This window comes from Gobio gobio (genome assembly GCF_949357685.1).
Source record: "Gobio gobio genome assembly, chromosome: 24".
In the NCBI taxonomy this organism is placed as follows: domain Eukaryota; kingdom Metazoa; phylum Chordata; class Actinopteri; order Cypriniformes; family Gobionidae; genus Gobio; species Gobio gobio.
In genome coordinates this window covers 4,447,409-4,458,030 of record NC_137120.1, presented here as the reverse complement: position 1 = coordinate 4,458,030, position 10,622 = coordinate 4,447,409, and the positions used below count along the sequence as shown (strand labels likewise).

The 10,622-nt window shown below is 42.4% G+C and overlaps 1 protein-coding gene across 4 annotated transcripts; it reads left to right on the top strand.

Moving 5' to 3' along the window:
- The first annotated feature begins 35 nt into the window (after positions 1–35).
- On the top strand, positions 36–8,792 carry LOC307120714 (major histocompatibility complex class I-related gene protein-like). 4 transcript variants are annotated; one of them, XM_079807855.1, is made up of 7 exons: positions 47–205; positions 1,752–2,018; positions 5,674–5,952; positions 6,145–6,444; positions 6,591–6,686; positions 6,944–7,073; positions 8,725–8,792. In XM_079807855.1, the coding sequence occupies exons 1-6, from the start codon at positions 160–162 to the stop codon at positions 7,054–7,056; spliced, it is 1,101 nt and encodes a 366-aa protein (XP_079663981.1). In that variant the 5' UTR covers positions 47–159; the 3' UTR covers positions 7,057–7,073; positions 8,725–8,792. The 4 variants fall into 4 exon arrangements, with proteins under 4 accessions (XP_079663983.1, XP_079663981.1, XP_079663980.1 ...); XM_079807857.1 differs by lacking the exon at positions 5,674–5,952 and having other exon boundaries at positions 36–205; XM_079807854.1 differs by having other exon boundaries at positions 6,944–8,792.
- The last annotated feature ends 1,830 nt before the right edge of the window (positions 8,793–10,622 follow it).

The window sequence follows — 10,622 nt, the reverse complement described above, 5'->3', positions numbered from 1 at the left end:
CAACTTGTGAGTAAAAGGTTCCGCCCTAAACTTCCGTATTGAGGCGGTTTCTCTAGAGCTCTGTTTTGTGACCTGTGGCTAAAGCTAAAGAGTTTTACAGCGCTCTTTGACGACTACACAAATAATTGTGTGTGTCATATTCATGGATTTTCATCTGCAATGAAGTTCTTCATTTTCTTCATCTACATACCTTTGGTTTCCTCAGGTGAGATTTATTTCGTAACGTCGTTTAAAAGATGAATTCTCTGTCAACAAGGCCTTCGGCTACTTCCGTGAGTTCAACACAGAAAATAAAACGTTTCAAATCTGATACGTAATATTTTCTCAAACATCTTTTATAATAGCCAGGATAACAGAACTAGTTGTTGCCGTTTTTTTTGTGGGCTGAAAAGCAGGATTCAGTTTTGTTGAAGCTGCACTGAAATCCTTTCAGTATTTCCCAATGATGTGCTTTTGCCTCAGTCAGGCAGGTCTATTTAAAACATAAAACTATAACACGACTGAGAATAGTCCTATATGAATGACTAAAGTTATGCACATTTTAATGTAAATGAAAGAATATGATTCCTGTGCAGGTGTGTATGATTTGAAATGAAAGGTGCGCTAATCTTTTCTTCCCTGTTGTTGGTATGTACACAAGTATATCTGGAACAAGAACTAATGTAGGGTGATTAAAGATTATGAGGCATTATGTTTTGAGATGTGAAAAGATACATTATTAATTTATAACAAATACTGCAATATTCCACTAAAAAAAGTTTTGATTTTCATGGTGATTTAAAAAAAAACTGAATGATTTGTCTTGGTATCGAATAGTAATTTGATTTATGACACTACATTTATATGTATTTGCCAGTTTAAGAGCTTTGTTTTTGTGTTGTTTGTGTTGTTGAATGTGTGTTTAATATTTCATGACCACATACAATAGATTGAAAGATGACTAAAATATCTGTGTAAAAGTACTGATTTGAAATTAAAAGAAAACAAACTGAATGACTAGAACAGTAATTTGATTTATGACACTGTATGCCAGGGGTCGGATTCCCAAAAATTTGCCACTAGATGGGGGGTCAGAACATAGTCAAGGGATAATTTGATAAATTAATTGATGAAAAATGCGAGGCATGGTACCTTTTTTTTGCTGGTTGTCTTGTCAATATTTTTGATAATAAGGAAGCTGAATTTGATTTGTTATTGTTCACGTGTTGGTGCTGAGGCCCCGTGTTATAAGCAAACATTTCAATGGTTCACTGTTCGTTTTTTTCATACCGCACATTTCATGACGGCTATTAGAGGTGTGTCTAGCGATCCATTCCACAAACTCTTTTGAATGTCTTTCAGAACGTTTACAATTTAAAGCTCTCAATTTATTCCAAAATAAAACATTGCTGCAAAAACATTCTCATACTTTTTTTGAAGGCAAAATAACTAAAGACAAATGTATTATGAGCAACTGTTGTTGTTGTAATCTCTCCGTTTCGCACCACCCGCTCCAAGCGGTGCTCGAACCCGAGTAGGACGCTCTAACAAGGAGGCTAAAGGCTGTGACTTCTAGTGCCAGTCACTAGAGCGTCTCTTGACATCAGGGGATTAACCTGCACAGCTCTCAGCTCTCCGTTACACTATCATGACAGATCTATTTCAGAAAAAGCCGCTATTAAAATAGCTATCAAAATTTTGGCCCGCAGGCCGCCAGTTGCCGACCACTGCTGTATGTTTGAGAACTTTATGTCTTTGTGTTGTTTGTTCAGAGTTGCACACCTTCATCACCACATACACTGGAATACATGGAAAGACGGCTGCAGAAACCCCAGAGTTTGTTGCTGTATCTTCACTAGATGGTCATCAGATTGATTATTATGACAGTAACACAATGAAGCTGATTCCCAAACAGCCCTGGATGGAGGAGTTTGCATCTGAAGAACTGTGGAAAGAAGACACTGAGATTAGACAATATGTGCAGAAGATCTACAACATCAACATTCCTCTTCTAATGCAGAGATTGAGCCAGACATATGGTGAGTTAAAATACAGTATAACATGGATCTCTGAAATGCTTGATTCTGATTGGTCAGTCGTGACATTCCGAGGTCAATTATACCCCGATAACAACGCTGTAAAGAACGCAACAGTCGCAGGATGTTATTCAATGATATTTGCTTATGTTGAAGACGTCAGCACGCATTATTTCATCTTATTTTCAGCTTAAAATATTTGTATAAAGTCGCCCTGTAGTCAATAATTTTATCCCTTAAAACTCATGAAATGACATATTTAAAAAAAATTATATATAAATTGTATATGCGGATTCATGAATATGCACATTCTCTAGCTCAGAGTTACACTCGCTCAACTTTTCAACATTGGACACATAACGGTAATTAATATGATTAGCCTTTGGCTTGACTAAGTTATCAAACAGCTAATAATGTGTTGCTAATGTTACACAAAGTCTCGGTTACATATGTAACCCTCGTTCCCTGAAGGAAGGGAACGGAGGCATTACGTCAGTTACTGACGGAATGGGGGTTTCGTTTAGAAGCCAATTGCCTTCGAGATCTACAAAATGAGCCAATGCCATGACAATGCCATGGGTCTGCGGCCTGCTGAGGAGCCGAGGCGGAGCGTCCCGACCGTATCAGCTATACAGTGGTTGTGGCATGTGGGGATGTGGGGATGCATGGGGGTTACATACGTAACCGAGACGTTCCCTTTCAGTCAGTACACTACGAGTTACGTCAGTTACTGATGGAATGGGGGTCCCAATTCAATCTCGCCACAGCGGCTGTCTTCCAGCGTCCTGCGCTGACCTGATATCCCTGCCGTGAGTCTTAGCACAAACGAGGGGCTAGGCTAAACGCCAATACCAAGGCACACTGGGAAGCATATCCCACGTGGAGACATGCAACACAATGCCTGCCCGAAGGGAGGACTTAAGAATACACATATGACCCCTGTAGGGACTGCATATGGAGCACTCTGGGGTATCCAGCCGCAGGTGGAATGTTTCAACCTAAGGAGTGGCTAGGTGTCTTGCCAAGGGAAGGCACATGCTCGAAGAGACTTACCGTGGAATACACATGTGGGGGTTGCCCAACGGGGAACCATGCACATGGAGGCACCTAGCCTAACACGAGGGCTGACCAATCGGGCATGCACTCTGGTGTCGGCATCAACAGTGCTAAAGGAGCTTAGGGCTTACTGAGAATCTCACCTGAGTAAAATGCGCATGCATCCAGTTCTTGGAGTGGAAAGGCACAGCAAGTGATGACACCTGAGCCTGTCCAGTTACTGGCCACTTGGGGTGAGTACACGAGAGGATATTCTGAGATTATGAAATCGTGCGAATGTGTTGGGTGTTTTGCCAGCCTGCAGCTCTACAAATGTCTGTTAGCGAGGCGCCATGCGCTAAATCCTCACACTTCTTAGGAACCTGTGGACCAGGTTGTGCTGTCCTATCGTTTTTGAGTCCACCAGGTCCTGGTGAGCCGATATTGCAGTCACATAAACCTTCAGGGTGGAGGGAGACAGCCTTCGCTCCAACCCTTCTTGGAGGAAGGAGAGCACGGACCCAATCAAGCATTTCGTGGGGTCTTCTCGCCGTGAAGAAGGACCATCTTGTCGGTTGAGGTACTCTACCTTCGCCGTGTTGTCTGAACGGACCAGTACGTGTATGTCCTTGAGCAGGGCTTGAAAGTGGTGCAGGGCAAGACGTTCAGCCAGAAACTCGAGGCAATTGACATGCCATAGGCACTGGGGTCCTTGGCAGCATGTTCATTGCACATGGCACCCCAGTCCGTGGCAGAGGCATCTGTTGATACAACAACATGCCTGGAAACTCGTAAGGGAACTCTGGCCTGTAGAAAAGTGAGGTTTGACCACAGGGTGAAGGTCTGATGGCAGGCCCGAGTCACTGGGACCCGGAGCGTGCCCTGTTGCCATGCCCATCTCAGGACTCGATCGCAAAGCCAGTGCTGAAGCGGTCTCATATGAAGCAGTCCAAGGGGCGTTACCACGGCTGCGGATGCCATATGTCCCAGGAACCTCTCAAATAACTTCAGTGGAACCGCACTCTTGCCCTCGAACTGGTGAAGAAAAGTCAGGCAGTGACTGCGCCCGCTCGTAAGCAGTGCATACATGGCAACGAGTCGATTTCCATACAGAGAAAAGAGATCCTCTGCACGGGGGAAAGTTTGCCAGTTTTTCCCAGTTGACCTAAAGGCCCAAACGGGCGAGGTGCTGGAGCACTGGTCCCTGTGTTAGCAACACCTGATCTCAAGAGTGACTCAGAATCAGCCAGTCATCGAGAGGATGCGAACCCTGTGTTGCTTGAGCGGCACAAGGGCTGCCTCAACGACTTTCGTGAAGATGTGAGGAGACAGGGCTAACCCGAATGGGAGAACCGTGTACTGGTATGCCTGTCCCTCGAAGGCAAACCGTAGAAACGGTCTGTGTCAAGGAAGAATGGAGACATGAAAATATGCGTCCTTCAGGTCGATCGCTGCAAACCAAGCCGATGGACGTACACATTCGAAAATGTGTTTGGCTGTCAAAATCTTGAATGGAAGCCTTTGAAGGGTTCGGTTCAAGACGCGCAGGTCCAGGATTGGTCGTAACCCACCTCTTTCCTTGGGTACAATGAAGTAAGGGCTGTAGAAGCCAGACTTCATCTCGGCTGGAGGGACGACCTCGACCACACCCTTCGCCAGTAGGGTGTTGATCTCCGCACGCATGACAAGGGCGTTGTCACCCACCATGGTATAGCGGACTCCCCGAAATATGGTATAGCTTCTCCCCCTTCGGGGAGGAGACCATGCGAACTAAATCGCATAGCTGAGCCTGATGGTGCAAGCAAGCCAGCTGGACAGATTGGGAAGCACTAGCCAGGCTCCCAAAAACTGAACCAGCGGGGTCGAATTCCGCGCCCTGACAGAGGAGACCAGGGAAGGCCAAGCGCTCCACTGGGGTCTTGTCTGACAGGGGGCTGGCGACAGAGGAGGCTGAGAGTGGTGAGGCTGTGTCGCACACTGCCAGCCGCGCCCTCTTGGGGCTCGGAGGTGAATATGTCAGTTCTTTCTTTAACCATGTATAGGGTACAGCCGGCCATGAGGCCAGCAGCAGAAGGGGAAAACAAAAGGATTTAGGCCCACTCCTCCATACAGACCTTCTCCAGATCCTTCAGGTATCGGGGCTGTTGCTGGGCAATACGGACTTTCAGCTCCCTCCAAAGATTTTCTATTGGGTTCAGGTCTGGACACTGTCTAGGCCACTCCAGGACCTTGAGATGCTTCTTATGGAGCCACTGCTTAGTTGCCCTGGCTGTGTGTTGCGGGTCGTTGTCATGCTGGAAGACCCAGCCACGACACATCTTCAATGCTCTTACTGAGGGAAGGAGGTTGTTGGGGTTGTTACACAGAGGTTATTACACAGAGGAAAAACAAATGTTTTGGCTCTTCAATGTGTTTTTATTGCTATATTTCTTCAATGTTTTTGATTTGATTATGTTGTTATCGCAGAATAAACCCTGGCAGGGTGATCAGGAGGGGTCTTGTATTAAGGTGTTTATTTGTACATCATCCCTTATTTACACTACATTTATAAACATCAAAAGATTAGCTTGTGAATTAAAAAAATTAAGTAGTGCAGTAGAGTATCCCACTATCTCTCTTTCAGGTGTTCACACATATCAGAGGATGTATGGATGTGATTATGATGATGAGACTGAAGAATCACATGGATTTGATCTGTACGCTTATGATGGAGAGGACTTCATCTCACTGGACCTGACGGAGCTCAGATACACTGCACAAGTACAGCAGGGAATGCCCACAATGATGAAGTGGAATAATGACAAAACACAGCTTGAAATCTTACAACAATACTTTAGATATGAGTGCATTTTCTGGCTGAAGAAGCTCTTACATTTATCTAAAGCTGCTTTTAAGAAAACAGGTACAGTATAGTATTAACAGTTGATTATTTCTTTCTTTCATGTATAGATCCCAGATAAATCATGTTTAAACAGAGAGCCTGATAAATCTATTCAGGTCAACATTAAATTCGAGATAACTGTGAGAAGTCGAAGTGCATGTGTTTATTTCTCTGTTCTCAGTTTTGTTCCCTTTTCTCTTTATTTACTTTTAGATCCTCTTAAAGTGTCTCTGCTGCAGAAGGACCCAGACTATTATACGTGTCATGTCACAGGTTTTCTCTTCAGAAACACAACCATTTCATGGAGGAAGAATGGACGAGATGTTAGTGATTCCAATAAATTGGAGACTGGAGAGACACTACCAAATGGGGACGGGACCTTCCAGAGGACACTTACCCTCCATGTCCTTCCAGACAAATGGAAGAAGAGCCAGTACACTTGTGAGGTGGAGCACCAGAGTTTGACTGAGACCATCCAGAAGATTCTGACTGTGAATCAGATTGAGAGTAACGGTAAATTTAAACCTGGTTAATTTTTCTACATGTACATTTTACTTTTTACAGGCCAATAACTAATAATGAGAATGGCTTTTTCTGTTGTTGTTGTTTTCTGCAGTATTATTCATTGTGTAATGTGCATATGTTTCTCTGTGTTCTAGAACCTGGATCAGATGCTGTATATCTGGTGGTTTTCCTGCTCATTATCCCTGTTGTTGTACTGGTTGGACTGTATGTACTTTTGAAACTCAAAGCTCGTAAGTACTGATGAGCTGTTGTATATAATTCCCATCATAAGTGCAGATGATTCCACATGTGTTTCTGTGTGTGGCAGTACAATGAAGAAGTGTGTGTTGAATGAGAACCATCTTGTCTTAGTTTTTCTCTAAAATGACCAAACTATAACTATTCTGAGATTCTGTTTCTGGTGTGTGTGAAATTATATGTGAATCCCTTGATAATTTTTTAAAAAATTTCATTACAGTACATTACACCTCTGTTTATCTCTTCACAGGCAACAAGAAGATGTATATCTATGTCAAAACTCAAAGTCCAGAACTTGCACACCCTCTTATCTCCACTCACTCCAAAAAATTTCATCCCCTCCAGAAAGACTGTGAATCATGAGTGAGCGGCGTCTCATGGTACCTTCACAGAGACACACAAAATCCCTTTCCAGAACCTTCACCTTTACAGTTTGTCACCGGTGGAACGATCTTCCCAACAACGAAGTCTTTTTATAAAGTTCAAGAAACATCTAAAGACTTTTAGGGCCCGATCATACACCCATTTTTGCTAGTTTCAGCCCAACGCAGTTATTTTCACTCCAGCCACGTTGTTTAAATATCAAATGCACTGGCGCATCTGTTCACCCATGGGTGTCTGGTCTGAACCCCAGGTGTGTTCAGGAGCATTGTTGGAGCGTTGCTACTGTGAGGAACTGAAAACCACTGACCATTGACCAACACACACCTGCTCTAAAGTCAATACCGCAGTATTTGTGTGTTATTTAAAGGGTGTGTTAGTAATATGAGCCTATAGGTGGAGCACAACGCACATACACTCTTATTACACACACAGGGATGCGCAGCAGCAGCACACACACATTTTTAAATATTAAAAATAAAAGATTCCTCTCTGGAGAAGCGTTCAGTCTTTCCACTTACAGTGAATCCGCCATGGTGTGAGCGCAACTGTCTTTTAAAGGGAAAGGGAGATGAGACTCTGATTGGTTTATTGCACGTTACGCCCAAAACACACCCATGACTCAGTAAGAGACGAGTGACAACCCTTTTGGACCATGACTGTTTTTTCCGTTGTTAAACTAGCAGAAATGGATTCGGACAAGTCCTAAGTGCATCTGCCTTTTCTTCCATCTCTAATCTTGAAATTTTAGCATTTCTTCAGAATGAATCCGGCCAAACCGTTTTCTTTGCTCAACCATTCCATTCCATGTCGATCCGGCCCAGCCGGGGCGGATATGGTTTAATTTTCCACTGTTGGACTGATAAACAGAGCTCTGTGGAGTTTACAGACCTTACGAGATGTAAATAGCGACCGATCGGATGATGATTGTGTTTACTCTGCTCAAATGGCCGGCTACAGAGAAACTGGCAGCCAGACGACAGACAATTGACCAATCCCGAGTGGCAACACTTCACGCATTCTACCAGCCCGGTCATCAGTGTTATTCACTTCACCTGTATAATGTTATAATGTAATGCATAATGTTATGCCTGATCGGTGTATATATGGCTTGTTTCCTGTGGAAATATATGTATATATTTCTTTCTGTGTTCTGGAGTCAATGATCAGTTTAAGTTTGGTCCGTCTGATGGTTCTCATTGGAAAGTACTTAAGCCGGGTGCACACTGTGCAATTTTGGCCACGATTTGTCTGTCTGAGACAAATTTTGCAAATCCTAAAATATTCCTCTGATCCTAGGCTAAAATCTGAAGTCTTTGATTGTTATTTTGACATGTCCACCGGCAGCCAATTAATGACCGCTGCGATAAAATTTGATCTCAGACGAAATTCTGGCAGTGTCAGAAGATTTGGAAGTCCTGCAGTGCGACTTTTTATACGACGACCGTCAAATTATGATATAAAACTCTGCTCAAGTTTTCTCGCGTGTCCGTTTTTAGCGCGCCTTGACCATCGTACAGACTGACATTAATGACAACTGAGATCTTACAGTGTGACATGGCTTACAGCGGGATCATGTTCGTACAGTCTGACAAGGAACAATCGTGAAGGACTATTATAAATCTATTAAGTGTGCACCCGGCTTAACAGAACAGCAAAAATGTTTTGGTAATTCTTTGTCTTTCTTGTCTCATTTTGTGATTAAATAACAAACTCCTATACTGTTGTCCTTTTTTTTGTTTTTTTTTAATGGAACTTTTGTGAATGAATCATTTAGGCCAGATTCATTGAAAAGATCCAATTCAAAAGAACGATTCGTTCATGACATCTCTCCTGAATTATGTCAGTTAATATTAAAAACTAAAAAGCCTCCAAAAACGCCTTAGTTTACAGAAGAAAGTTATTCAGGACTGAACACGTGTAAACCATGACCATAAGTTCATTTGTTGGTGAATTATCCCTCTAAATGTCAAAAATGTTTTATTGGTAATTTGGCTCTAAATGTATACTATGATGTTATGATGAACTATATGCCTTTCTCCACCTCCCCACGTTCTATCAACTTTCAAAGTGTTTCTAAGGAACAGGAACGTGCTATCATTAGCAAACACATTATTAGCTTTTTGATAACGTTGTTACGTTCAGCCAAATTGGTTGGGTCACAATAATTAAAATGGGGTCATATTTTACTGTGTGTTAGGTGTTAAAAGAAGGAGACATAATACAGAGATAAGAATTGAGAAGAGATGGTGTATTTACAATATATGCCTAAGACTTTAAAACAACAGAGTAAAACCAGGAAAACTCAGGGTGTTAAAAGCATAGAGTCCAATGTACCTTACCCTAAAACAGTCCAAGCATCCTAGTGTGCTGATAAATCCCAATGTGAGCATCGTCCAGTGTGTACACGATCCAAGAAAAGAGATAATCCAAAAGTTTGCAGTTGTGTCTGAAATGGTGAGTCGTTGGATCCTCCACAATCCAGAAGATACTATTTAGTGACTGTTAGTGATCGCCCGTTTTTCTTCTTCTTGTTTAATGGTGATTAATTGCCCATTTATTTGTCATGCTGCTTTCTTTATACAGATGCATTTCCTACTTCAACCATTCATTACTTGAAGACATATACACACTTAATATGGTAAGAGAAATAAAATGGACTAAGAAAACATGTAAACCAATTAAAACTCTATTATACATAAAATCATTGTATTAAATGGAGCGGTAAATCTCTCTTGTGGAAATGTATATGTAATTTTTAATGTTGGTGATCACAGATGAGTTTTAAGGGATACACTTATTGACTACAGGGGGACTTTAGTTATGTGTTTGTGATTTAGTTCATCTAAACTTACACTGTGGCACCATGAGAGGTTCAGGATCTTTGACTTGTGTAGTTTCCCAGAAAAACGCCACTTCTACAGTCTCTTCAGTATGCAGGTGTGTATTTTTTAATCATTAAACATAAAGAGTATCAACTTAAATATCGTCAGGCTCACGGTCGACTCCTCTCACAGCCACACACATGATTATATCCTGTTCCTGGTCTGATTAGCCTCAGCTGCTCTCTCAGGCAGTCTGGGTTTTGTAGTCCTTAACAGGCAGCCATCTTGCCCCCTAGTGTCCACGTGGGGTAACCTGGGAAGGGTAGTTCTTACAAGATGTCCTCTTGCTCCAGCCAAAACTAGAGTAATGATGTTCCAGAAACGCTCCAGATCTCAGGGACCAACACACACGTTCACACTATCACACAGAACCATTGAGATTTACACTTACCTCAGCCTGAAAATAACTCCAACTGGTAACTTTACTCTGGCTGTGAATGAACTCAAAGAGAAAGCTCTTGACATCCCAATCCAAATCTGGCTCAAACCTTTCAAATCAATAATTGAACCGCCTATATAATTTCAGTTCTTACATTGAGAAAAACATCTGATTGAAACTTTACATTTGGATTTCTGTAAAAGAATACGTCAAACAGCAGATACAGGGCAGAATTAGACCAATAGGTCCTTCTAAACATCCAAAAAAAGAGCCATCAAATTCTG